This window comes from Prionailurus viverrinus, chromosome A3, assembly GCF_022837055.1.
Source record: "Prionailurus viverrinus isolate Anna chromosome A3, UM_Priviv_1.0, whole genome shotgun sequence".
Classification (NCBI taxonomy): Eukaryota; Metazoa; Chordata; class Mammalia; order Carnivora; family Felidae; genus Prionailurus; species Prionailurus viverrinus.
In genome coordinates, this window is record NC_062563.1 from 111,404,029 (window position 1) to 111,431,361 (window position 27,333).

At 44.8% G+C, this 27,333-nt stretch overlaps 1 protein-coding gene across 3 annotated transcripts in view; it reads right to left on the reverse strand.

The window, feature by feature from the left end:
* Nucleotides 1-27,333, reverse strand: part of CRIM1 (cysteine rich transmembrane BMP regulator 1) — a 191,695-nt gene that overhangs the window by 71,024 nt on the left and 93,338 nt on the right. For all 3 annotated transcript variants that reach the window (XM_047854122.1, XM_047854124.1, XM_047854123.1), the window contains exons 5-7: nt 11,532-11,653; nt 4,416-4,598; nt 1,547-1,744 (exon numbers count right to left, since the gene is read on the reverse strand). In XM_047854122.1, the coding sequence (XP_047710078.1) occupies nt 1,547-1,744; nt 4,416-4,598; nt 11,532-11,653 (503 nt within the window). The remainder of the gene's footprint in view (nt 1-1,546; nt 1,745-4,415; nt 4,599-11,531; nt 11,654-27,333) is intronic.

Consider the following 27,333-nt stretch of genomic DNA (forward strand, 5'->3'; position numbering starts at 1 on the left):
AGATATTCCCAGTCACTAACAGTTTCCCTTCTCTGTCACTATGGTAGGTATGCTAATGAATGCAAAAGGGTCTGTCTTCCCTTCATTTCCTTTTAGACGAAAGACCCTATTTTTTGGTTGTTGTTGTTTGTTTAAGAAGCTTTTTAGTCTTATTTTCAATTTATAATTCAGGACTCATGAAGTTAACGGATTAGTGTTTGTTAATATATTTAGGCTTTAAATTTCTCTCAATGCTACAATGCACATATATGTACTTAAGGATTTCAAGTCAACAGCGGACTGTCCCAAATTCTCAGGGAAAGGTCTTCCCACCTCTGTTTCAGCCAGGTGCCTTTTCTCACAAAGCCAAACCATATACCATCACACGTATTTCCGTCCACTCCTTTTTCCGGTGCTGAAACACCGCCTTCAGGGGATGGGAGGAGTGTATGTGTGAGGGGTGGGTGATTTCCACAAAACTGGTCATCTGGAAGCTATAAACTTTTGGAGTGTGGCAGCTGCATTCTGAGCAGAATAATGGTGAGGGAACTGTGATGTCAATAGACCCAGAGTCCTCCCCTTAAATGTTTGTATGATTTTTAAGTTCTTTATAATTCTAAGCCCTCAGAGGTTAATAAAGCTGGTCAGGCAAACTCTGAAGTCTGAGTTTCTTACAATCTGGGTAGAAGCAAAAGACTTCTTGATACAGGACTTAGTCAACTTAACTGAATTTCTGAAAAGACCTGTCAGTTCCTTAATAGCTGTTTTAAAAAATTCCAGAAGGATCCATCTTCAACATGATCCACTTTAGTTCATTTTTCTATGCAAATGTGCTTCTTAATGATGGATTCTCTCTATTGGATCTGTCAGTATAAATATTCGCTCTCTTGTCTGTACTAACAGACACAGACAGAGGATTAAAGCTACCTTAAGGGTGCAGAGAACCTTCCCAGGACGGGGGAAATGGACTGGAACAGGGTTTGGGGAAAGACCATCCCAGAATGCCTCGGGCTCCTCTCCATTAAACAGGATGAGTGAATACAGGCAGCCAAGACCGAAGTCAAAGCCTCAGGATACTAGAAGCAGAATGGATGCTCAGAAGAAAGGCAGTGAGGAATGCAAGTTGCCTTTGATGGTTCCAGGCTTTCCTTCTAGCCATCAGGACTCTTGGGCTCATGGAAGCATCATAACTCAAACACACTATGCTTGAGTCACGGGTCTTATCTCCCATTCTGTTTTATTGCATTGACCTTTGGATGGCTAATTAGGCTTGAAGTGAACTGAACTGAAATGTATATATTCTTATATTGTAAAGAATCGAGATAAGCATATTTGCAGCAGTAAAAAAAGAGAGACCAGGCCATCCTCATTGCAAGTTTGCAACACTTGCCCCCAAATGATTAGTTTGGGCCCGTAGGGGGAAAGAAAAAAAAATTTATCTGCAACTGGTAACAGCATGAAGTAGACATTACGCCCGAGGAAATAAAAAACAAACAAGAACATACTGGCAGAAGCTGACCCAACTGGAGGCAACCGCCAGGGACTCAGCAGAGTCAACAAGGCTTACCTTCGCACACAGGGCAACACTCGCCGGGCACTTTGACGGGGTTCATGCAGCTCTGCCCGCAGGCTGTCGCCACGCAGTGGGGCTCCCCATTGATGCACTGGCAGAACGTGCAGTCGTCTTCCCGCCACCGGTCTCCGTGAGCGCGGATCTGACCGCTGGCGTAGCAGCCGGCAGGATTATTAAAAGGATACACTGGATCTAAATCAAAATGTGAGCTCAGAGTGAGATGGAGGGCATTCTAAATCTTATCCCTGCCTGCACCTGGAGACATTTTTCCCAGGTGCTAGTCATCAGCAGTTCTTTTCCAGCTGTGATCAGCAGAAGCTCGGGCTGCATAAGGGGTCTCCAGGGGGGACATGCAAAAGAAGCTGTCATACCGAGTTCATGTCCACCCATCGTGACACTGCAGACAGGGCAGGGGATCTGTGGTGTAAAAGCCAACGTGCAGGTGTTACCACTACATAAAGTTCCAAAACTCGGTGGGCAGAGCTGGGGGTTGGTGACTGCAAAACATAGGCCCATTTTAGGCTCTGACAAGGTCTTCTGAGTTGTCAGCTTTAATGTTTAATCATACTTCAATTTCACCACCTGTAGAGTGGGGGAAATAATGCCCCCATCCAACTCAGAGCGATGCCGTGACTTCTAGGATGGACTGAAGTCTATCTCGGGGTGCCTGGAGGTCCACGTGGACAACAGTGAGGAGGACAGCAGGAATTTGCTGTGGCCTTGTTTGAGACGAGGCTGGTTTAGACATACGGTGGGTGGCTGTTTGTGCCCTGGAGGAAAGGCTATGAACTTAGGCTATTTTTTTCTCCCTGTGAGCTGGGTGGCCAAGCAGCAGCCAAGGATGGGGAACAAAAGTAGCCAAGGCTACTGTTAAAAACTAAAAAATGTTTTCTGACGTTACTGACCAGGACATAAACACTGCACACAAAATCCCCAACTATTATCATAACGAGAGCAACCAGATAAACCACTCAATTTTCTTTTTCAGAAACACGTAAAACCTGGCTTCAAAGAGTAAGGGCTGCTGAGTGGGGAGGAAAGACTAGGCACTCATGAGTTTGGTCCTCTTTAGTCTAAAGAGGTAACAGGGCGTTATAAGAAAGTCAGAACGCCGAAAGTTAAAATCATGCAGTCACAGCTTTAGAAAGTCAGCCTGCCAGAAAGGGAAGCAGCCAAGAGACCTGAGCTAGATAAGACTTTATAAATTTCTTCATAAAAAATATTACACTGCATACTTCATTTCTACTCTGAGCCTGGATCTGAATTCCAGGAAGTGAGACATAACCGGATCTGTGCCCAGACCTCTCATTATGATTATTACACAGAGGTTCCTATCTGTGTTTTTACACCACCAACTGCTACGTAGTTTGAGAAACTATTACAAACTGGGGCCAGCTAGGGAACAAATCATTTGGGAAGGTTAAAAGTTTGATGTGACTTTTTAAAAAAATTAATCCACAACGACACTTCTAAAAAGTGAACCACCTTTCTCCTATGTCGGCTAAAATAATTGCTAAGACGGGAAAGAATTTCCCTGGTATAAACAATTGTTCAATGTTAGGAATGTAGTTTGTATACTTTAAACATTTTCAGATCTCCAATATTATGTGGTAAATATAGCTCAGACAGTGAACAGGACCGAAGGAAGACAGAAAAAGGTACAGAATGTGGCGTGGCATTCTGTCCTCTGTTTCCTGTGCACAGATAAAGGCAGGGTGGACTTTAAGTTTTTTTTTTTTAACGTTTATTTTCTTTTTTGAGAGAGAGAGAGATAGGGTGCATAGCGGGGGAGGGGCAGGAGAGAGGGAGACACAGAATCTGAAGCAGGCTCCAGGCTCTGAGCTGCCAGCACAGAGCTCCACGTGGGGCTCGAACTCACGAACCATGAGATCATGGCCCGAACTGAAGTCGGACACTCAGCCGACTGAGCCACCCAGGCACCCCAAAGGGAGGGTGGACTTCAGACGCAAGACGGAAACGTCTGATTCCAGACTGAGGGTCTGTGACCCCGTCAGTCCAGACAAGAAGGCCCACGTCACCTTGGGCCTGAGTGATGTGTTCACACCAGAGACACAATCAGGGGTGGGGGTATCATAAACTTAGACAAATGACTCTACCTTTTGAACTTCAGTTTCCTAAACCTTAAAATGTGCGGGCCATAGTGAATGGATATTCAGAATCATTATTCTGAAATGTTCACTATTTACAAATAGCAGAGGTGGGAGAGTAAAGCCTGTTGGAGAAACATGAAACTATTACTTCTTAGAGGGATGAAGGGATACAGAGAAAGCAGACCCTGAGAGCCTTCTGCCCAGGGCCATACCTGACACTTGGCTGGGCTTCAGCTGGTGTCACCACCATGCCACACAACCCCTCTCTCACCAAATACATATTTTCAAGGAGTAGAGTCCTGACCCGACCTGCAGGGGTGTGGGTGTGGAAAGGAGACAGGGCAAGCTCCCCTCTGAGCTGACTGGCTGAGATGGTCAATGATCAGGGTTGGCTTGTTCCAGCTGAACAATCTGAGGAAAACAGGGGGTGAACTCTGACGTCCCCAGATCTTGCTGAGGAACTTCTGGAATCAAGGGGGGGGGGGGATGGATAGCACTTCTGGGAAATCTCATGTCGACCTGTGTAGAGAGGTGGCCCACTTTCTACACCCAGGGTATAACTTCCCTTGGGGAGGCATCTCACGCACTCCTCCTGACATGATCAAAGTCCTGAAAGATGGGCCACGATGTCACAAAAAGGGAACTTCTTCAATTTTCTTCTATTTTTGGGTGAGACTGAATTGTGTTGATTTTGGTATTAAAAGTCTGAGCCATGTATATGCTTATTAACCTTAATGAGCACCTTCTCTTACCCTCACACACTGGGCAGCACTCTCCTTCGGGCACATAGTACCTCTCGCAGTTCAGCTCACCACACTGGGCAGTGAAGCAGATGGAAACACCCCCTTGGCATCGACAGAACCGACAGTTGTCCATTCGAAACATATCTCCGTCATTATATTCCACGTTATTGAAGACACAGGCTGGCTTTGTTTCTGAAAGGAGTTAAAGCAAACAAGGCATATTCAAAGTCATTTCTGGGTGGTGCCTTTTGTTCTTCAATCAGCCTCTAGAAAATTCTGACAGAACGTTAGAATTTGATAGAAATTTACCAAATTGATATAATTTGTACAATGAAAACAGTAAGGCAATGCAAAATACAATTAAACAGTTATCTTCTTGCCCCAAGGAACTGAAATTCTCCTGAACAAAAATCTACACCGACTTACCCCTACTCCAAACAAACAAAGGTAACCATTTGAGCATGAAACTCACATATCTGATATGTACTTTAAAGACATTATGTGTGTTTTGCTAAAGAATTCTCTGTGTCAAATAAACGATCTTGCCTCCACATTAGGCTCTGCTCTGCCTCAAAAACAATTTACTTAAGGTCTTTTGGAGGTGATGTTCTTGTGTTCTTTCAGTGTTCGCTCCTAAATTATTTCTTCTATCTGGGTTAATAATCCATAGTTTTAATAGTACCTGGACTTTAACAAAACACCATTCCCTTTCTTGGAAACAACCTAAATGTCTATGAACTGATGTTATGAGAAAACAAAATGTGGTATATCCATACAATGAAATACTTCTTGGCCATAAAATGTATGAAGTTTTGATACATGCTATAATATTAATGAACCTTGAAAAAATTACACTAATTAAAGGAAGCCATTAAAAAAACCCCCCACATATTATATGATTCTATTTATATGAAATGCCCATAATAGGGACATCTATGGAGACAAAAATTAGATTAGTTGTTGCCTAGGTGTGGGGGTGTTGGGGGCAAATGGGGAGTGACTGCTAATGAGCTGGGAAGTTTGGCGGGGTCGGTGGGGAGACTAATGAGTATAGTAAAATTGATCGTGATGATTCCACAACTCTGTGAATATTCTAAAAACCACTGAACTGTGTAACTTGGTAAACTGCATGATATGTGTCTCAATGAAGCTGGCAACATAAAAACATTCCCAAATTGAACAAAGTTCTCCTAGGCTGAAGTACCCTGTTTAATAAAGTGGGGAAAGCTAGATTATGATACAAGCATCGTTCACGGGCTCCTCTGAGCTAACATCATTTGATATGTCACCTTGCATGTTTGAAACTTTTAAAGAGACTTTCACCGCATTTTAATTTGAATGTATTTGCACCTGGTTTATACCTAAGGACAATGACTTTCTCATTCGAGTTTATATTAGTGCAGTGGAGAAGACAGAGCAAGTGTTAATATCCATTTCTTTGATTAGGAAAATGAAACTTAAAGAGATTAGATGACCTGCCTAAAGTCACTTGACTGGTGTGAGGCCGGCTGTGCATCTGTGTTTACACAGGCAGCAAAAGTGCAGGTCTGAACCGAGTCCCCACTGCTGGCTGTATATATGATTTCTTTTTCCAGAAAACTAATATTGTGTTACAAAGTATCATCTCATTATAGCTCAGAATTCTTCTATATGCTTTCAGCCAACATACTAATCTGAGCAGGGAATAGAAGGAACTGGGCAGTGAGACCACAAGTTCCAAAGTGTAGAAAATGGGAGCGCTCTTGCAAATCAAACTTGCATGCTGTGCAGTGAGGTAAAATACTGTAACAAAATGCTGAGCACCCATTCAAAATGAAGGGAAAAAAGTATAAACCCATCAATATGAATTATTTGGTTACATTAATCAGCCAAATCCACCATCTGCGTGAAGCTACAAATCTTGGTGCAAGATTTGAAGAAAGTGAGGAGGGAAGAGTCTGGTTATGAATAATGCCGCTCCAGATGAACCAGTATTTTTGGTAGGGTGTGCAGAAGCTTAAGCGGGCGGGGACGGGGTTGATGAAGGATTTGGCAGTTAGGGTTCACTAGCTAATGCACAGAGAACAAGGGGGGGTGGGATCTAGAGAGACGGGGAGTCCCCCAAAACACAGCCTAGAAAACATAACGAGTTCTCTAGGATAAACACCCCACCTCCAGCCCCCACCCCTGGCCGCGCGCGCGCGTGCGCGCACACACACACACACACACACGTCTCATAATGAAATCCCTATTTGATGCTGAGAGATATTTATAGACGCTCTTCAGAAAAAAACACAAGTAAGAAGGATGGCAGTGATCTTTGAAGAGCAGTGACCAATTACTTCCTCACCTGTAGGGGATATAAATGTGACTCTCGGAAGCGTGTGGAGATTACCACTACCTCTCTAAGGAACAATTTAAGTGGTTGTGGAAATGAAAAATAGTACAAAGAAATAATTTACTATGGAATTTATACTTCTCAATGCAGAGATGCATAAAAGTGTCTTGTCAGTGATTTTTTTTGTGTGTGTTGTTTCATGTCTGCCCAATTAAATTTTATATTTCTTAGTTCTGGAATCTTCCCTTTTCTCTTTAATATAGTCCAGAACTCCTGGAAAAAAAAAAAACAACAAAACCTTATAGTTGGTTAATAACCTTTACTGCCTGCCAAATTACAGTGATTGGCAGATGGTGATAGGAATATAATTTTAGTGAAAGAGAAGACTAAAATGTAGAACTTTTATATCAAATGTGAAAGTGGAAGAAAAGTCCAAATAGATACACTTTTGTTGCTTTTTCCCTTCAATCTCTCAGTAGGAAAAGGCTAATATCTGGCCTCTGGTCTCATTTCCCTGGCGGTGAGTTGCGTAGGAAGGCCAGTGGGCGGACCACAGAAGCCAAAAGAGAGACAACCACACGTCAGGAAACATCTGAAAATCTCCTCATATGTCAACAGCAAACTGATGGCCCACAAAGACAGGGTACATGGGGTTCTACAATACTGAAGGGAGAAAACCCTTTTCCATTGGGGGAAGACGTGTGTGTGCCAGAGCAGGATGAGGAAAAGGGAACCACCCTCATAAGGGAGTGCAAAAGGTGGGATCATCACTCTTAAGGAAGAGCAGCTTGAGAAGGCCCCAGGAACACAATGGGTGCTCAATAAGTGCCTAGTAAGTGAAATACTTATTCTCTGAATTACGGTAGAAGTAGATATTATACCTCTAGAAACATTACTGAGCATTACTGCTATACAGACAGTGGGTTCTCAATAGATGTTGTGTATTCATTTTCAACTAAAAGACTGCAGGTCTGAGTTTTTTAGACCCAAATTTTACACAAAAAGCAAGCCAACTCTGGGTATGGCTCTCCCACGACTGGCCAATTTTATGGTTTACTGTCTGATGCTGGCAGAGGCAGTTACCGGCTATGATACTCAAACCAAGATACTCTATTTTATTCAGATATGCACATACGACTGATCATATATCTGAGCAACCTTCCACATTCTATGCTTGAGATTTCAAACCCAAACTCCTCTAAGCATGAGGTGGGGAGGGGGAGGGTGCTCGTGTGAGACGATAGAGTGCATTACAGCAAAATGGAGAACACGCACTCATCAAAAAGAAGCAGAGGCCACCGCTCAGTTCCAGCTGACTGAAGATAAAACTTCTGTCTGTGGGCCCGAGCAGGCCCAGAGCTGCTTCTTGAAGGAGACTTGAGATTACTCCAGGCCTGGCTGTGGGTCATAGTTCCAGGTGATGAACTTGATGACTTCTAAGTTTCCATCAAAGGAGCTCAATCATACCACCTGTTCCTTTGGTTTCTAAACAGGGCTCTTGTTCACCTAACACCTCATAAGTCTTACTTTTGGCTCTCATCAGAGAAGGCATCACAAACTGTCTCAATCTGGTTTGCAACTCTCTAGTCCCACCACCGAAACCAAACCAAATCAAAGAGAATGTTTGTGAAGAATGTTCTCTCCATCTATTCATCCAGGCTGATGTTTTCAAAACTTAGGAGTTTGCAAATTCTCTGTGAATATTTTCCATCTTGTGTTTTCACTTTAATACTTAATCTTAAAACACACACACACACACACACACACACACACACACACACACACACGGATTACCTAGATGGCAGCTTAGGAACTGAGTGGTGACATGCTGTCTCCATTTCCATACGTGGGGTTAGGTAACATTCAACCCACTGTCCCCTCAACTGGGGTTTCTAGAACTATTCCTACATTGTGGGGGGGGGGTTCTCAAAATCTGGGAGGCAATGCTCCAGACATCTAGATTCCAGCTGTGTGCCGAACTCATCTCTGAGAACTGCTTTCGCTGAGTTGCATTTGAATACGTGGCTTTTGCTCTGTGTTGAGAAGAGCTGTCGCAGGAAACCCGTGTCTGTATTGGTGGTATGAACGGGACTGAGGACGTGACCTACTGCATCAGCCAGTGCCTTTCAAATTTCCAGGTGAGAACAGAGTTGCCCCCTCCAGTAGGTTCTTTCCTCTAAAAATAAGACCTGCGTATCTAACTCTATCTCCTTTTTTCCACTTTGACGGCCAGAAGTTGGGAGCCTTGCTAATGTTTAACCCTGGCAATTATGCAGACAGACACTTAACAGCCTGCACACCTGCGGGCGCTTTCTTCTTTTCGGTTTTCACTTTCAGCATTTGCATACAACTCTATGGTTCTCTCTTTTCTCATTAGTATTTTTGCGTTATGGCTTTTGTTCTTGCTATGAAGGTGCCTGAAATCCTTTGTGGATAAGCAAAGCTTTATATAAATATAAATAGACCTCTGCTGTTCTAAGTGGTGACAAGGAGTGTTTGATATGTGATATCCTCTAATGATGGCCTTATGACAACAGTAAGATTTTCTCAGGGCGCTGGGGGTGGGGCCAAACACACACACACACATGCACGTATCTGCGTGTGTGCATGTATGTACGTACACCTTAAAAGAGGTAAAATACAGACTTTTAAATGTTATTGTGTAAGCTTATGAATCTTCCCAGCATTAAGGTTTCTAGCCTCATCTACAACTGAATGACTAAGACAGTAATAGAGACGCCAAAACAGGACAATGAACAAAAAAGCAGAGATCACCCAGGTTTGTGGTGGCAGGCAAGCGTCACCCCCGGAAACACTGAGCGTGTTTTGTCATCTCTGCATTGTCTTGTGGCAGATGGCAAGTCCTATTCCTGGAATGACAGCTCTACAAACAGCGAGGCTATAAACGAGAGCGGGCCCCAAAGATCCATCCGCGGCCGCTGAGGTGGGGGGCAGCCATTAGCCGTCTGGTCACAGCACACTGGGTAAGATGGAAGCTTAATGTCCTAGTAAGAAAGACACGACGCTGGATTTCTACAACTGAGATGCAAGGAAAGAAGAAAGGCACTCCTCTTCCTTGCCCAGAGGACACGACAGCAAATGGTATTTCCAGGGGACAAGTGACTTAAGATTAACGTCCAGGGAGGGCAGTGAAAGATGGAGGGTCCCCACAAAGGAGCCCCTCTCTGGGCTGGTATTTAACAGCCACCTCTGGAGGGAACTGATATGACCCGAATCTGCTCACTCACTCCCCCAAGACAACCCGAACGCTAACACCCACAGACACAAGGACAGACTCTCTGGAGGTTCAGGCTGGAGAATGAGAGATGGACATGAGAGGACTGGCCGAGTGAGGAGTCCTAGAAGGAAGCACATCTGAGATGCTAGGAGCCCAGGTGAGGAGTATTTGTGCCAAATGGCAGAAGAGTTAAATACTTGCAAAATGTCCCCTACGATACGTAGCGGTACCAGAGAAGAGGCTTTGCGGTTTGCTGGTGTTTAACACACACGACTAGAAGTGAGGAGAAGCACTGAGAAGAGGCTGCTTTCTCCACATGGAGCTTTTTCTACACCTGTGCTTGGATTCGTGAGGTCTGTGAGCCAGGAAGCTCATCTCGCCTTCTCTATCCCCTTGGAACGTCCAGACCCGGGTCTGTGGGTGTGAACGGGAGGTAACACGCAAAATAAAGACTATTTATTGCAAGTGCTTCACAAGGGGAACCTCATTTAAGTGACTGTTATTCACTCCACTTGACAGATGTGGAAACTGAGGCCCAGGGAGACCAAGCGATGCCCAAAGTTACACAGCCGGTAACTGGGGGAACCAATTCTCAAACCAAGGTCGTATGGCTCCAGTCCACGTTCTGTCAACCACGAAGCCTGACGCCAAGTGTCTACTCAAAGCAAAACAAACAAAACAACAGGCGGCCACTGGACTGAAAACCAAAGGACGCAAGGACTCAATTTTAATACAGCCTTTTCATATGGGGAAGGGCCGGCTTGAGGGAGGGCAGACATTCTTCTGAACTCTGATTTCTTAGAGGCAGCAGTTAATAGGGGGGTTTCTGCAAGTGCGATTTTGTTGTTTTTGTCCACATGCGCTTTCATTTTCCTCGTGTCTAGGCACTGACTGAATAGTGCTAGAACGACTGACATTTCACTTGCTTGACTTTTATTCTGTTTTCCTTCTAAACATTCCGAGGGAAGGGCGTGTCTTAGGTTCTCCTCCCTTTCTAGCATCTAAATTCAATAAACACCATGTCACCAAACACCAAGCCCTGTCATGAAAGGTGAAAAGGAGAAGTGGATTCTATTCGAAGGAATCTTGTGACTGCAGAATCCTTTTTCAGGGCCATAAGGCTCGAATCAAAAGCGGCCAATAAGAACGACCTAGCACCAGTCAAAGACGTGCTCTCTACGTAGGAAAATACTCGACTAGAGGAACGATGCCTTTTCCGTGTCAAGTTGTGGTGGCTTCAATGTGGCATCGGCTACACAGACTAGCTCCTGACAGCAGTGGTAGTGTGGTCACAGCTTCTGCGATCCTTTTCCTGAACTCCTCATGTTTCTGCACTACCGAAATACAGCCGAATGTGACAGCTACAGACAATCTGTGCTTCCACTTTCAAAATTCTCTTTCTGATGGACAGAATGAGGATCCCCTTCTCCTGACTCCCTGTGCCGCTCTGAGAGATCTCAAGCTGACCCTCCTCCTGAATGAGTGGCATTGAGTCCCTGAATGTATGCCCCGCCTTCCACAGGGCGGAAGCGGCCAATGGAACCCTCCCTCCTCCTGCACCCCCACGTACCATTAACACATTCAAAGACATCACAGCACTTTCCGGGTGTCCCATCTCCACGAGAGACTATGCGAGGGGTGGATCCCACCTCACACACGGGGAAACCACATAAGCCAGAGAGACACTCGCATCTGAAACCAAAGAAAAAGGGAAGGAAAACCCCATGAATAAACAACAACATAGAAGTCGGGAGACCACAAACAAAGTGGCAGTGGCTGTGGCAAACGACACTGTCTTGCTTAACTGGGGTCACTGGGGGATGGGGACCAGGTGCTAACATAATTTGCATTCCAAATAACTGAGGCTCATCTCCTTAAAATACACCCGTGTTTTTAACTGTAACCATTTTCACAGAAATATTCCTAAAATGCATTACGTCATTTCTTCCTTAACCAGACCAGCATAACAAGCATTTCCTTGATGACGCAGGGCCGTGTTTGTGTGTGTACATTATGGTGTTATTCCATAAACCAGCGATGCTCGCATGGGCCAACACAGAAGGGTGCTCCCGTGTTAAATGGCCCTGTGTTCCTGCTTTGTTGCTGTTGACCTTTGGGTGTTTTTCAGAGATCTTTCTGACCCTTCTTTCTGCTATTAAGTTAGTAGCTCTTGAGTCTCTTTTTGTCAGTGTGACTGGGTCTCGGGGTACCCTCATCTTTAGCCACATTCATTTATAATTATGCATAACACGAGAAACGGATGCTGATGGAAGACTGAGGAGCTCTTTACAACGGGCATGAGCTTTAGTAGGGGGTCCTGTGACAGTTACTTGAAAGCTTAAAGCCTCATTTTGGGGGATCTTCTAAGCCACTACATGCCCATTTATCTCAACATGCATGAATGAGGTGTTCAATGAACTGCAAGCCCACTCTGCTGGCTCTCACCTTACTTAAGTTCAACTCTGCTGTGAAACCAGTCTAAACATAGTAGAAAAGTAAGAGGTGGGTATATGTATGAGGTGAGCATAAGAGGAGAAAAAAAAGTCTACTGCTTGCTGAAGCCTGTTACAAAGAACTAGGCAGGGAATGAACAGCCTAGGGCCTTAGAATACAAATGGAATAAAAGGAAGGAACAGCTAGCCTCCGGCTCTCCCCCACCAAACCCCACCCCCCTCCCCCCCCAGGGCTCCCCTGGGAATGAAAGGAGGGGTCAGAGGGCAGAGAGGATGACCAAGGAAGTTCCCAGGTTGATAGGAATAAAAGGAAGGCATCCTAAAAAGAGACATCCTCACAGGAAGTATGTGGGTACTTATGTACAGTGTGGGGTCAGGATCAGGGGAGGGGGACGCTCCCAGCAGGGAAGAGCGATTAACACACTTGTTAATTTCAGTTTTTGTTTCCCCCCCCACCTTCTTGCTTAAGCGATTGTTTTGTTCTCCTATTGTTCTTTGGACCTGTAACGAATTCCAGTATGCTCATAGTCCACAAGTACCTCAATAATCAGGCCCAGAGGTTTAGTTACATTTATAATCAACTGCAGAACTAAAAGGGAAACAAATATAAATTAAAATTTGCACCAAAGACCATTAAAGCCACTGGAAGGGTGTGAACAACCCCTCTGGAGGTGGGCCCTTTCAGGCTTCTTCCATATGGGGTGATGGTTATATCAGGGGACCTGGGAGAAGAGGGGGTTAGGTAATTAAGGTTTTGCTGCAATGGAATCTCTCTTTTATGGTTTCAGATAAACATTTGCCTCTTCGGTGTGGGCGGATCTGTATTCCTATAGGGCAATCAACTTCCAGGGCTGAACTGCAAAGGTTATTCCACAGTCTTTCATTTCTGTGTGCCTTGTTACTACAGTTGTAAGCAGATAATCATATCCCTGTGATACTACAGTGATGACGTATTATTTCCATTTATTCTGGATCCTCTGTACAACTTCAACCCTTCAGCCTCTATGGATTAATGGGGCCAGGGCCTCATGAGGCCACACCCTGGTTCTGGTATCTGCATGTGATTATGATGGAAACATATCCTACACGAATAACTGACTAACCTTTTCTTCCACATCTTCTGGGATCCACATTCTTGCCTACTGATGTGTTCCGGGGAATCATTCTAATTCAAACACCAGAGAGCATACGATGAACTGGAAAATACCTCTTCGGATATCCTTCAGGGACCTTTACTGAACACGTATGTGCACTTAGGGGCCAAGCTCTCTGCGAGGCTGTCAGAAATCCCACCAAGCTGAAAACCGTAGTGGAGTCTGCCCTACGGCTTCTTGTGTCCCCTTTTACATCTGACCTGTTTCTCAACATTTAGATCTCTCTCGCGCTTTTGTAGTGATTCACAGAGGTTGTCTGTAGTAGGTTACAGAAGGTCTAAAACTGCACACAACTGCCTAGTAACCCACTTACCAAAGAAAACCCCTGATGCTGAACTTTTGCTCCTATACCCAGAATGACTATATGTTCAAGTTCCAAGGATTCAGGTGCCCTGGTTTGGGCTGGCTGGTCTGCTCCCAGCTCCTTTCCCCTTCTGGACCAGCCTCTTGGCAAGCCCTCCCCACCTCTTGCTGTCTTTTGATTTCACATGGCTTCCTTTGAACCTAAAATTAGCAGGTGTTAAAGACCATTAGCTCCTTAATAAAGAAAGAACTTCCTGAGAAACCAGAAAAGGTGAAAACCTGGGCCCACATCAGATATCTATCCAGCAACTATTAGGTTGAAACTTTAGGACAACTGTCATTTTTTTGTAAGTCAAAAATAGTCAAATGGCAATCTCATACAGTTCAACACGATACAACTCACATGGGTTATCTTTTGACAGATGTGTTTACGCTCCCTCTCTCATGTAATAAATGGGGGACTCGTCAGGACCCTTGTCTGCCAAGGAAATTTATTAGGTCTACAAATTACGTAAGTCTTACATAATTTTAAGTCTAAGTTTTTAACTTTAAGTCTAAGTTTTTAAAAAGTTCTTTAATATGATAGAGATAAAATACCTGGTTTACCTACAGTAGGGGCAGGTATTCTTCCCTTTTACAGATGGGAATAGTGAGGCGCACAGCCTAAACCAATGACCTGAGATTACATAAGGCTTCCTGCCCTGCACTTGCCACAAGAGGCTAGGTTTCCTTCCGGTGAAAAGGAAACGCTGAATTACAAAACAACTAAAGGATGCAAATTGTTATTTTGTCCTTACCCCCTTTTCTCTCCATTTTTGTTCTTTTTCTGTCCCTTCTCCCATGTCTTCCTTCTACCCTTTACCCCACTGCCTGGATAAAGAGCAAGCAAGAAAATGGAGAAAACGTGTGGAATAGCGGTAGAGGAAATAGACACGGAAGAGATGCTCATGGCACCAAGGTCAGCACTTACCCTCACTTCTAAAACCCCCTCCCTCCCAATTTCCAGGTTCTCATCTGGCCTCCTTCAACTGACTCTCTCCTCCCAACCCACACCACAGCCCAGTTACTGCACTTCCAGCGTCCGAAGTCGTCAGCTGCCCCTCACTTAACCGATCGGCTTCTCAGCCTAGCATACGACACTGTAAGTCCACGGGCCTTTCCCCCAAGTCTCCCCTGTGGTCTTTCTCTTCATTTTCCTTTGCTCTGGTCACTCCTCTGTTCTCCACACCAGCTCTCATGCTGCTGCCTCTGCACTGTTCACCCCTGCTCTCTCCGGAATATTCCTCATCCAGCTGTCTGTGCACATACTATCTGTCCTCTTGGGCTGACCTCAAATGACAGCTTCTCTCGGAGCCGCCAGATACCATACGTCGCTTAAGGCTTCTCTCATTCTATTTTGTGGTGACTTGAGTGCAAATCTTACCACCAGCTCTCCTTGCATCCACTGTGTGTAGTCACTAACAAATACTTCTTAAGTGCAACAGAACTGGAAATACACGAAAGAGGAATAATAGTAACTAAAAACAAAAGTACAAAAGAGAAAGTGAGAAGCACAACACGGAGATTTCTACACCATGAATTCAAAATGGCTGCTTCAGGTAGAGCTGTTGGCAGGACACCTATAGCAGAAATGCTAAGGGCTTTTTTTTTTTTTTCATAAGTAAATAACAGCTTTATTGAGATATGATTAGCATACCATAAATTTCACCCCCTTTAAAATGCAATTCAGTGGTTTTATATTCACAGGATTGTGCAACCACTACCACTACCTAATTTTAGAACATTTTCATCACCTCAAAAAGAAACCCTGTACTTGCATTTCCTCCCCCAGCCCCCTGCAACCACTCATCTGTGCTCTGTCTCTATGGATCTGCCTGTTGTGGACAGTTCACATAAATAGAATCATACAGTATATGGGCTAAGGGCCTTTTAACTTCAAACAAGAAGCAACCTGTATGTGCAATTTGCCGCAAAAAATCAAGCCTCTACTGTTATCCTCAGTATTAAGATAATGATCAATCAAGACACCACATTAATAAATTTCTGCATAATGTAATCACAGCTGCAGCCAGGTGGGTTGCTTAGGCTGTCTTTTTTCTCCTGAGTAGGTAATGGATTCAGCTTAGTGGGCATCTGAGCGCCTGAGCACAGTGATGAACAGCACTCAGAAATCATCTAAACCCCTAGAGGGCACTCCCCTCCTTAGGAGGCCCAGGCGGGCCTGTTGTGTTGGCTGAAGGGCAATGTGTACTGATGCTTTCTTTCCCTTCTTGTCCTTTGCTTCCTGGACCACACAGTCCCAGGCAGGCCAGAGGCCAGGGTCCTGGCACAGCTCACAAAGTACCTGCCAGTCTAGCCTCTACTTCTCTTTTTTCTAGCTTCCACGTTCTACTGGTTCCTCCACATGCCGCACCTGGGCAACAAGGGCGACTCCCCATTCACCAATCCACCCACCCAACCCTTCTCACTCAGGGCCACAGCTCAGGTGTGCACTGTGCCTCAGCTCTTTGGCTGCTGGTAAATTCCACACAACCTTAAGACCACCCACCCTACAAGGACTTCCCTGATCAAACAGCAACCAGGATTACAATATGTGTTTAACTATTAGAATTTAAAGAAAAACCTGAAACTTTTTTTTTTTTTAAGGAACCAAGATTAATTTTCTTTCCTCTGACCTTCCATAGTACACACGGGTGCTGAATTCTTGGGACTGTACATGCTCATCCTATGAAATCAAAATCTTACTGCCTCTCCTGTGAATTCCCGTGGTGCAGGGGGCATGTCTTATTTGTCTTGTAAATGAAAAAAATGAAGGACAAAGCCATCAAAGCAATAATCTGGAATAAACATTTTATCCATGGTTAATAAATCAGAGGTTAACTATGCATTGTTTCTATAGTTTTTATGTGTATAAATGTTGGACTGAGAGCTAATAGGTACAGCACTTTTCAAAATCAACGTGTGAAAGGAAACACTATGGAGTTTGTCTAGAATACAGATTCTACGGTGCCATCCTCCAGGATTATTGTTTCTGCAAGTCTGGGGCAGGCCTCAGAATCTGCCCGCATCAAAAGCTCTCCAAGAGACTGCACTGGATGCAACCTGGGACCTACTTTCTGAGAAACTCGCTCCGACAGGTGCAGGCTCTCAGCTGCTATGGCTTAGTTTGCACTTTTAATTTGGAAAAAGCCAAGTACAACTAGTCCTATCATTTCAGTGAGAATGACAATTTGCAGCACTTGCTGTCAATCATTTACAAAACCTCTTTCCTGCCTGAATATGGTGGCTTAGGAAAGACACACAGGGTGAAGACAGGATCAGTACGGACAAGGAAGCACCACCGCCACCAGAAATCATGTGACCACAGCAAGCCACTCTGGGATGTGGCGTTCTCGTCCACCGAAGGAGACGGCTGGTTCGTAATGAGCTTTCTTCTAACTATAAAATGCTTCTATTATTGCCATTCCCATCACTGCAACAGTATGATCTGGGTTCATCCTTCCTACTGCTTCTCCTGGCCTCCACCCTGTCCTTGGAGCACATCACAGCCTTGCATGCCCACACTCCCTGCTTCTCTCCCTCCTCCTCCCCACCCCCTCTCCTTGCCAGCACTCAACCATCAGGCCCAGCTCAAGATGCGCCTTCTCTCCAAAGCTTTCTTGGGTGATCTTTTTTTTTTCTTTTTGGACAAGGAGTATACTTTTACGATTCTCTCTTTTTTCCCCACTAAGATGACTAAGCATCACGGGAGAAGACACGATATGCCTGATGCTGGTCCTCACAACTTAACTTACGGCTTCATAACTTAGTTGAACAATCAACAGTTTGCTTCACCAGAATGACTGGAGACACTGTAAAGGACACCAAACTACAGGAGGTCAGAAGAGGCCTCAGGAGGAGTCCTCCTGTCTCTCCCACAGCCGCGCAGCAAAGCACAGGCGTGCCCTGCGGTGGGCGCCACGCAGAAGGGAGGCCAAATGTTATTCTAACATTCCCCTACAATAAACTCCCGCAGAGGAGGAAATGTGGAAGCAGCAGACCATCCAACTGCTCATGTTCCCCAAGCAGAGGAAAACAACTCCGTGAGGCCCTCTGAAAACAGCACCTCCCCAAACTGGATTTACTCCACACCTCACTGGGCGCTGGGGCCCTTCAAAGGGGGGAGAATCATGGTCTATAAATAAAAAACAACTAGTATTTATAGGTGGGAGGGAGCTCTCCCTTTAGTTAGGAAACGAGAAGAAATGTAGAACTAAAAGGGCAAAAACCTTGCTTGTACTACTAGGATTCCACTCAGTGCATCAATGAAAGAAGTGTCAGGTAATGGAAATTCTAATGACACATAAAACACAGCTCTATTCTACAAAACGTAGCTGCAGGTTTAATTAAATCTGATGCACTCTCTTTGTAGTGATTATATTTCTTACCTCTTTCCAGAAATGCAGAAGTTTAATAAAAAAAAAAGAGAGATACTACAAATAAAATATCCAAAATAAACGAGTTTCCCTCCCGAGGGCCCAACTACCCTTATGGAGAACTGCACTCGTTCCTAGGGAAATTTCCTAGGGTCACAATTCTTCTCGTGTCTCACCAGAAGAGATTTACTCTTCACTCGGTGACGAATCCTTAGTCACCCTCTCTGACGCTAATTCCTACATGATCTCTTTGCAGTGCCAACCCTGGGCAGTTAGACACACACGTTAGCAGCGAGCCCCGGGCCCAGCTCTGAGGATGCTTCCTTCCAGCAGTGGGTCCAGGGGCCACTCCTTTCCACAACCAGAAACTGTACATCGTTCCCCACTTTCCCTTCAGAGACGACAGTAAAATCACTCTGCATTGTTTCTGTTTGTTTTGCTTTTTTTTCTGTGGGGAGCAAAGGATGTGCTCCAATACAGAGAAGACGTAAATTGAGAGCAATGAGGTAAAATATTCCTTTGCATTTCTAATATTGGTAATAATAACAAAGTCCACCATAAGACCTTAATAAAGTAGTCACTGTAGCCCTTCTCAAGGGGCAAATGATTAGGGCTCCCTCCTCCAAGGCTGGCATGTGGCTCAGGAAACTTATCTTATGGCACTAAGTTGAAAGAAAAGTGGTATAAATTATAGGAAGATGGTATTTACAAGCCCGCATGGCTCCTGTAAGATTGATAAAGTTGTGTTCTAGAATCATGCTCCACAGTAAGCAGGTGGGGTGAGGAGGCAATGGCACTTCATACACATCACCACCTCAACGTGACGGCTGAAGAAGAGAGTCGGGGAAGTTCCAGAGGGACTCAGTCCTGGCAGGAGAGGAACCAGAGCACAGACACAACTGGAAAGAATCCCTGGGGCCTGGGCCCCTAGTGAAACATGAGAGCTGCGATCTGGCAGGCATCCTGAACCACACTCAGGTTAGCTCAACAGTCTGGAAACGACCAAGTCCCAGGAACGGAAGGCTCTTTGCCTTCACCTCCTTTGGTCTGGGGGAAAGACGATGGCATTTGATTTCACGGAGGGCAGGATGGCCTCAGAGAGCCGAAGGGCAGGAGTGAGATATGCACGGAGAAGCAGTGAGCAAGAGTGAGAGGGGAAGCTGGCATAGTGCACTCTGGGAAGGAGGAGGACTGGCTTTGGATGTGGAGAGTAACATAAGGTATTCCCATTTCAGAGCTGGAATCACCGACTGCATTAGAAATGGATGCTGTGGAACATGGAATCAGCCTACATGTGAACATACAATTACTTCGTAACTATTTGTTGAGTGAGTGCAAGCAGGAGGGTACTCAGCTGGGTGGGGATGGGGATACACAGGATTCTGGCTCTTAGCTTAGGGGTTTAGTTTAGGAAGGATTGGGATATATAATCACAAATTCTCACACAGTGGGATGTGAACCATTCTATTTCCTCTGTGGAGCACATGAAGAACATCAAAGACGTCAGGACTGACCTATTTGAAAACCTGAGTGGCCTGGGCTTCGATCGTTCCTTCAGGCCCCCAGAGCCACCTGGGGCTGGAGCGGGTGCTGACACAGCATGCATCTTTAAGCACGTGTCTGCCTGGACCCCTGTGGGCTGTCAATTCCCAGACCTCTCATCCTTGTCATCAGTGCAAAGTGCACGATCCTCTGGTCGCCTGTCCTCTGGGGGAAGTGCATCCTCACAGAGTAGTGTTCTGCTTCCCCAGGGACTCCTTCTTCCATACCCATCTCTCTGCCTTCCCCAACCTCCCCCTTGCAGACAAACTCTCTCGGCATCTGCATGTGACTACAAACCGTACTACTCAAATCTGTTCCGGCACTTACCCGGCTGGCCCCAAATGCTATTTCCTTACAACTGCCTTTAGTGAGATGGTGAATTCCCCACACTCACCTATTCACCTGGGTTGGAAGGGAGGTCAGCATCCTCCACATTGTCACTTTCCTCCCTCATGCAAGCCCTCCCTCTCTGTGGCCCTGTCTCCTATCCATTTCCTAAGAGGGGTCAGAGAATGCACTTGGACATTAGGACAGTCTTAGGTTTGAGTTCAGGCCACTTAGGAGCTATATGACCTTGGGCAAGTGACATCGTTTCTCTTAGCCTCACCTGAGCCATATGTAAGAAGGGGAGGATTCAAGTTCCTTGTATCTCCCAGGATTGCTCTGTGAATTAAAGGAACAGCTGTATGAAAAGCAACCTAGGATAGTATCTGGAGTACAGAAGTACCCACCCACTGTATGCTAGGTAATAATTTGGAAGGCCTCCATGCTAGGTAATAATTTGGAAGGCCTCCATGTCTATGTGGATGAAAACATCACCCTGAGCTCACCTGATTGGAATCTGAGGATCCTTGCTGCCCCTTTGCATTTCAGGCACTTGCTCCCGAGGCCACAGCTTCCTAAAATCTCTGAAGCCAAACACCTTACTCACTGATCCCAATGGTTCACCCGCCCAGTTCTCCCACCACCTGACTCCTGCAGCCTCCCTGAGATAGCTGTGCCCCAGAGAGCTTTTGCTCTCTTCTCTAGCCTGGGCCTTGTCCTGACTGTGCCTCCCTAACAATACAGCCCCAGACCCATGTTCTTTCACTCAAACCCTCATCTTCATGATGCCTTTAAACTTCTTGCCCTTTTAACCTCCATCCACATCTGGTCCCCTGACACCAACCCCAAGTTAGCTAAACTCAGAAAGGCCAAAGCCAAATGTCTTCAGGAGTCAGGCAAGAATCCTGAAAGAGCAGAGGGCTATTGTAGATGACTCAAGACGGTCTGCTCACTATTCACTCCATGACAGAACGTACAGTCAATGTCACTACGCCTTCCAATTACTCAAAAGAAGCTGCATTTTTACATGAAGCATCCCAGCTTTAAAATGTTAATGGTTAATTTAAAGAGGAGGAAAAAAAAGTGAAGCAAAGAAAATACGTCTTGGGGTCAAATTCAGCCCCAATGCTGCCAAATGCAAACTGTAATATCAACCAACTACCTCCCTGCTCTGTGCCGATACCCCACCCATTGATGGCTGCTGGAGAAAAGCACACTCCTGGCAGTAGCTGTTCGACATTTTCAAAACTGACGTCCCTCCCGTGCCTGACAGTCAGTCCTCCATTCACTCCAAGAATCCCTTCGTCCACGATGCCTTCTCTGATGGGCGGCGCAAGGAAAACAGCTGATGCTGTGCGTATGCATCTGTGAACGCAGGCTGTGAGTGGGCACAGATTGTTAAGTGTCTATCGGGCGTGGGGGCATGGGGGTAGAGGTAAGGACATTCCGGGAAGAGGGAAGAACCTACTCAAACTTGCAGAGGCAAGAAAGAATATGGTATATTTAAGGCTAGAGCAAATGGTTCAGCCCATCAGAAGCACATTATGCACTGGGATGGGTTGTGGGGGATATACTGTAGGGGTACCGGCAGGGGATAGGACTAGTGAGGAAGCCCAGGGCTGGGTAAGAAGGGGCCCTGCGTGCCACACTAAGAAGCACCTTTAACTGAAACCAATAGGAAAGTAATAAAATATCTGAAACAAGTGATGTAGTCTTGAAAAGGGGTGGTTATATGAGGGAGGGAAAAATCAATAGTCATGAATTCCATTTTTCTCTAATCATAAAGATAGATGGGATGAGTGATAATGTTTCAAGTTGTAAGACACATTAAAAGTTTAAAAATCAATGACCACAACAGCCTAGAATGCCCTTTCCTCTTTCTCCAGCTGCTGAACTCTGACTCATTCTTAAAGACTCAGCTCAAAAGTCAAATCCAACATTTTTCCAAATCAGAACTGGTAGCCCTTTGCTCTGCGAGTGGCTTTTTTGCACGCTCCAACTTCTAAAGCACACAGCACTTTAAACTGTAATGATTTATAGGTGTTTGCCTTTAGACTGTAAGCTCCTGAACATCATAGTCTACGTTTTATTCCCACCAGGTAGCACGGCATCCAGCACTTGGTAAACATTCAAATGTTCGTTCCCTAAACAGATCAAAAGAACATAAGGGGTTTTAATGCTAGGACTTGCCACAGATCAACTATCTCTAAACTTAATTAAAAGCAATTATTGAGTATTTATTTACCTGTACTTGGCACTAATGACAGAGAAGGACATGGTAAGGTGTATCCTTGCCCACAAAAGTACACCATCTAATGTCTCAAGAAGTGTCATTAAGAGTCTTCAGGAATCCATGACCGAGCCATGGTAATCAAAGCGCTTGATCATATGCCCACAAGAGCCACAACATAACAACTTCTCTCCCCTTCAAAAAAAAGGCACAGTCAGGAAACGGCAACTTAAGATGCACCTGTCTGTGTGACACATTCACAGATTAACTGAGCGTCAAGTTCGAGAGACACAAGTTGTCCTCACCTTCATCTTAACTGCAGTTAAGCAGCTAAACTGTCTACTGGACAAATATAACCCTGAACTCTCTGCAAACTGTCGTCTACACAACAATGAGGAGCCCTATCACTTACACCCAACTTACAGGTGCAAATGAACAATAAGAAATAGTCCCTGAGATTTGTGGTTGCTGTAGGCGTTTCCAGAAGAAGAAGGATTTTTACATTTTAGATTTGCTTATTAGTTATGTGAATAGCTTCAGGAAACATTTTTCCAAAACTGGAGCTATTCTCTTTGTCTGTGTCATGAGGAGGATACTATGAAATGCGGCTGGGTGGGGACAGTCCTCTGAGGTTCAATATCATCCATGCAGTGGAGCCTGCTTTCCAACTGTACTGAAAGTCTTAGGGAATTCAGTTGAGTTCCTTTCTTTCGGTGAGAGTCAGAGGGCCAAGGATTCAGGGTCTGGTGATGGCCACTCTGACCAAACTCTAAGCCACTCAACAAGAGCCTTGAACTTGGTTTCAGGACTTAAACAAATGTGAAATAAGACTAGATACACTTTCATGGAGACACTCAAAAGGCATAAAGCCTAGTATAGGAAGAGCAGGGCTTACACATCTGAAGCGAATTATTGACAAATTAAACTCTCTACTAGGGAGATAGTTCATCTCCATGGACAAGGGCTTTACTTCTAGGAAAGCATATTTGCTTCAATCTGGGGATAAGTCCAAAAATAACATGGAATTCCTAAAATTATTTTGTTTTAAAAACATCAGAGTTTAATATAGACTCTGGCTTTTTTAGTTATGAGTTGACTCGCTCTTTTGGGCCAAAAATTACTGTGGCAGAGGGCAACAGAAGAGCTGTTCTTTTCTTAGTTGAGAAAGAAGGACTTCAAATATATTTCCAAATTTTTTTCGGGATGTGTTTAAAAACACAGAGAATGCTACCATGATAGCATGTCAGGAGTCAGGAATGTTTTAAATCTGCACTATGCTAATGCATATTTTACATACTGTATAATTTAATTTTATTTACTCTCAAAAAGCAGCTGGATAAATTATCCAAATTAAAGAGAACATCCAAAAAGTGAACCGAATTAGAGAAATCTGTCCTAACAGATGACTCCTACCCCCAAAAAATGTTAAGTATCATCTTCTTTGAGACAATGTCTTGGGAACAGATGGATATGATAATTAATTACAACGCTCTTAATTTGATGAAGTCCTTTTGAAAATGCCTATGTAGGGGCAATTTCCACTGGCTAGCTTGAGTAGGTGTGATACAAGCAATTTAATTACCTAACACCATGTTAAAAGCACATGCAGCTGCAATAAATACTATTTGATCATCTAAAGAACTTAACGTGGCCTCAGAGAAGAAATAAGGAGGGCTCCCTGAGCCTTGAGAAGGAATCGGTCAGTTCCAGGCCACCCTCAGGAAGTTTCTGGCCTTGACATAGGAGTCTGGCTGGGCTAACATGTCCTGTGTTGAGAGTCTTGCCCTCTGTGCTCCTGGCCTTGTCTAATCCTCCCACCCCTCATCCCCCACCTCGCCCCTCAAGACTTCGACCAGCAGAACGAGAGACTGAGGCTCTGGAATTGGCTGAAGAGCTCTAGAGAGTTCAACAGCCCAAGTGTAAGTATTGGAGCAGAAGACTCCTGATACTCCAAACCTATTACTAAAAAGTGGACAGAGGAATAAGAAAATCCACTGAGTTCCCAGAGAGAGGGGAGCTGTATGATCGCAAGACTTAAAACTGCAGGCAAATGTGGAGAGCTATGAAAAATCACAATCAGTTTTTCTGTATGTGTGTGCTTTTTGAAGTCCCTGACTTCTGAGTTCGGATTTAAAGCTGGCAAATTATGTTACAGCTTTTTCTTAAATTCAGTTTCTATTATTTGGTAGAAAGTCTATTAGTCGATTCATATATATATATATATATATATATTTTTTTTTTAATGTTTATTTGAGAGGGAGAGAGAGTGCAAGTGGAGCAAAGGCAGAGAGAGGGAGAGAGAGAATCCCAAGCAGGCTCTGTGCTCTGCAACAAGCCCAACATGGGGCTTGAACTCACAAACTGTGAGATCATGACCTGAGCTGAAAGCAAGAGTCAGATACTTAAACAACTGAGCCACCCAGCCGCCCTTGATTCTTTTCTTGAAGGCAGATCACTCTCTATGTGTTCCCTTCTGACTACCTTCCCAAAGTCTGGAACGTTCTCGAAACTGCCAGAGCTGATATTTGTAAGGTGTTGAGTTGCTTCACCTGGGCCATATCTTATTCATCACCGTGCCCCACACCAAACCAAGCCCAGTGTCCTCTACCTTCCATGAGGCCCTCAATGGGTCTTTGACATCTCACTGACATTTTCAAAGCGGGACCTTTTTACTCACTGCGTCTTTGCGGTTAATTTTTATTTAACTCAAGTGCTTCTGAAGGGAAGGGACAACCTGCCAAAATTCCATTCTGATGGACTCATCTGGTGGAGTCAGTATCAGAAAAAGAAAGCTCCTTCTCTCAAGATCTACGTCTCTTCAGAAGAAACAGCGAAAGAGCAGTCGGCTATGATTCTCCTACCATAATACAAGGTAGCACTGGCAAGACGGACTTTCTTGAGAACACAAACCAGGATTGTGGAAGGGGGACTAAGCAGCCTAGATTCTCCACACGAAGCAGCTGAATACAAACACCCAGATGCTGCGGTGAAAAGTAAAGAAAAAATTCATGAATTTTGTTCTGGTCACGGGCTGTATATCTGACATATCCTTCAGATGCAGTGGGGTTGGCATCCTTCCTTTTATCTTACTTCCCCTCCCGGAACTGCAGTGTTTCAAGCTGTTATGATATGACACAGCATGTGTGGGAAATTGTCTTCTGAGGTCAAGGTCTCATAAGAGAGAAATAAAACTGAGGATCAAACAAAGAAAAGGGAACTTAATTCAGTAGATTGTTTCCTATTTAAAGAGTCGTGAAGAGAAATGGTCCGCTCATAAAGTCGGGGATAGAGAAGACCATGCTTCCACAAATACAATGCTGGGTGTGTATGTGTCTGCATGCATATCCAAGTTAGAGTAAAACAGAGAAGCCCAGGAGCTGAATAAAGAGTGGCAAGGAGGACAAAGACAACACCTCAGGGAAAGTGAGGCAGCAATAGCTGGGGAGAAACAAGTGAAATCGTGGGTCCAGGAGCCAGGGAGCAGCCGGAGACAGGGTGTGGTTCACACCGCTGGGTGAGCGACACAAACCACACATCCTCCCCCCCAACCCCAAACCCAACAAGGCAGGCTGACAGGCAGAGATGTCCACATGCTGCTAGAAAGTGACTTAAGAGACTAAACTCTTTCCTTAAGATTCAGCTTTGGCCAGATATTCTCCAATCTGCTACATGAGGGACTATTTACGGTTGTTAAAAAACAAAAAATACAACTAGCAATATTCCATTAGCCATGGACCAATAGGTAATCTACTTTACCGGAATATCACCCAGCTTTCACAATTCAACAAGTCTGATACCCAGATTTAAATCATTAGTCTTATAAGTTTCTTTTTTTTATGTTGCCTTTCCTAAGTTTTTAAAAACATTTTTTAATATTTATTATTTTTGAGAGAGAGAGAGAGTGTGCACGCACGAGAGCGCACACGAGTGGAGGAGGGGCAGAGAGAGAGAGGGAGACACAGAATCCGAAGCAGGCTCCAGGCTCCGAGCTGTCAGCACAAAGCCCGACGTGGGGCTCAAACCCACGAGCTGTGAGATCATGACCTGAGCTGAAGTAGGACGCTGAAACGACTGAGCCACCCAAGCACTCCAGTTTTTTGTTTCGTTTTGTTTTAAAGAAAATGAAAAAAAATAAACAATTCATTTATAACTTTGTTTGGACTCCCCCCACCCCCGCCATCACCACATATCTCTATCCTATTATCTTCTAAGTGCTGGAATTTTCTAAAATGTTCCTTCTTTCTCTCCTAGGAGTCTATCACCAACAGCTTGGGTTCTTCCCCCCTCTAAAAGGTTTGGGAAAATCAAAAACTTTAAAGGTAGAAGTTACTGCTGAGATCATCAAATCCCTCTTCCCCTTCTTCTCTCTCAGAAAAGAAAACAGACTCAGAGGATGTGACAGCCTTGTCCGAATTCCTGCTGAAGTGGGCCAGCATTCTAGCACTCGATATTTGGCTGTGTGCTGTCACTGCATGACACCAGGTCACGCGTGGAGGAGTATTCCTCAGCTGCTGGACAGAGTTTACTCATGTGCACACATTTGCTCACCGACTATTAACAAGTTATTATCATTATTATTATTAACAAATTGACTATAACAAAGGGAAGCGTAGGACATGGCGTGTTAGGTCTCCTGAGTGGTGGAACCAGGGAGGGCTGGGTGGGGAGTGAGCTCAGCGCCACAGGGGACAGTAAGCCTAGTGGTCTGTGCTCACACAATCTGGCTCTGACACCCACCAGGCAAGACCCTCCCCGGCTCCCCACGTCCCTCCATCCCCAAACCAGGGGGGCCGTACAACCTGCTGCCTGAACAGGAGCACCAGGATTCCTGTTTGTCTACGTTTCCAGTGGAACTGTACTTAGAAGGTAATGTGCTCCGGAGAGTCTATGAAACTTCTTGGTGAAAAACAAAGTCACATATTAGTCAACACTGGAGCTAACAGACCATCTA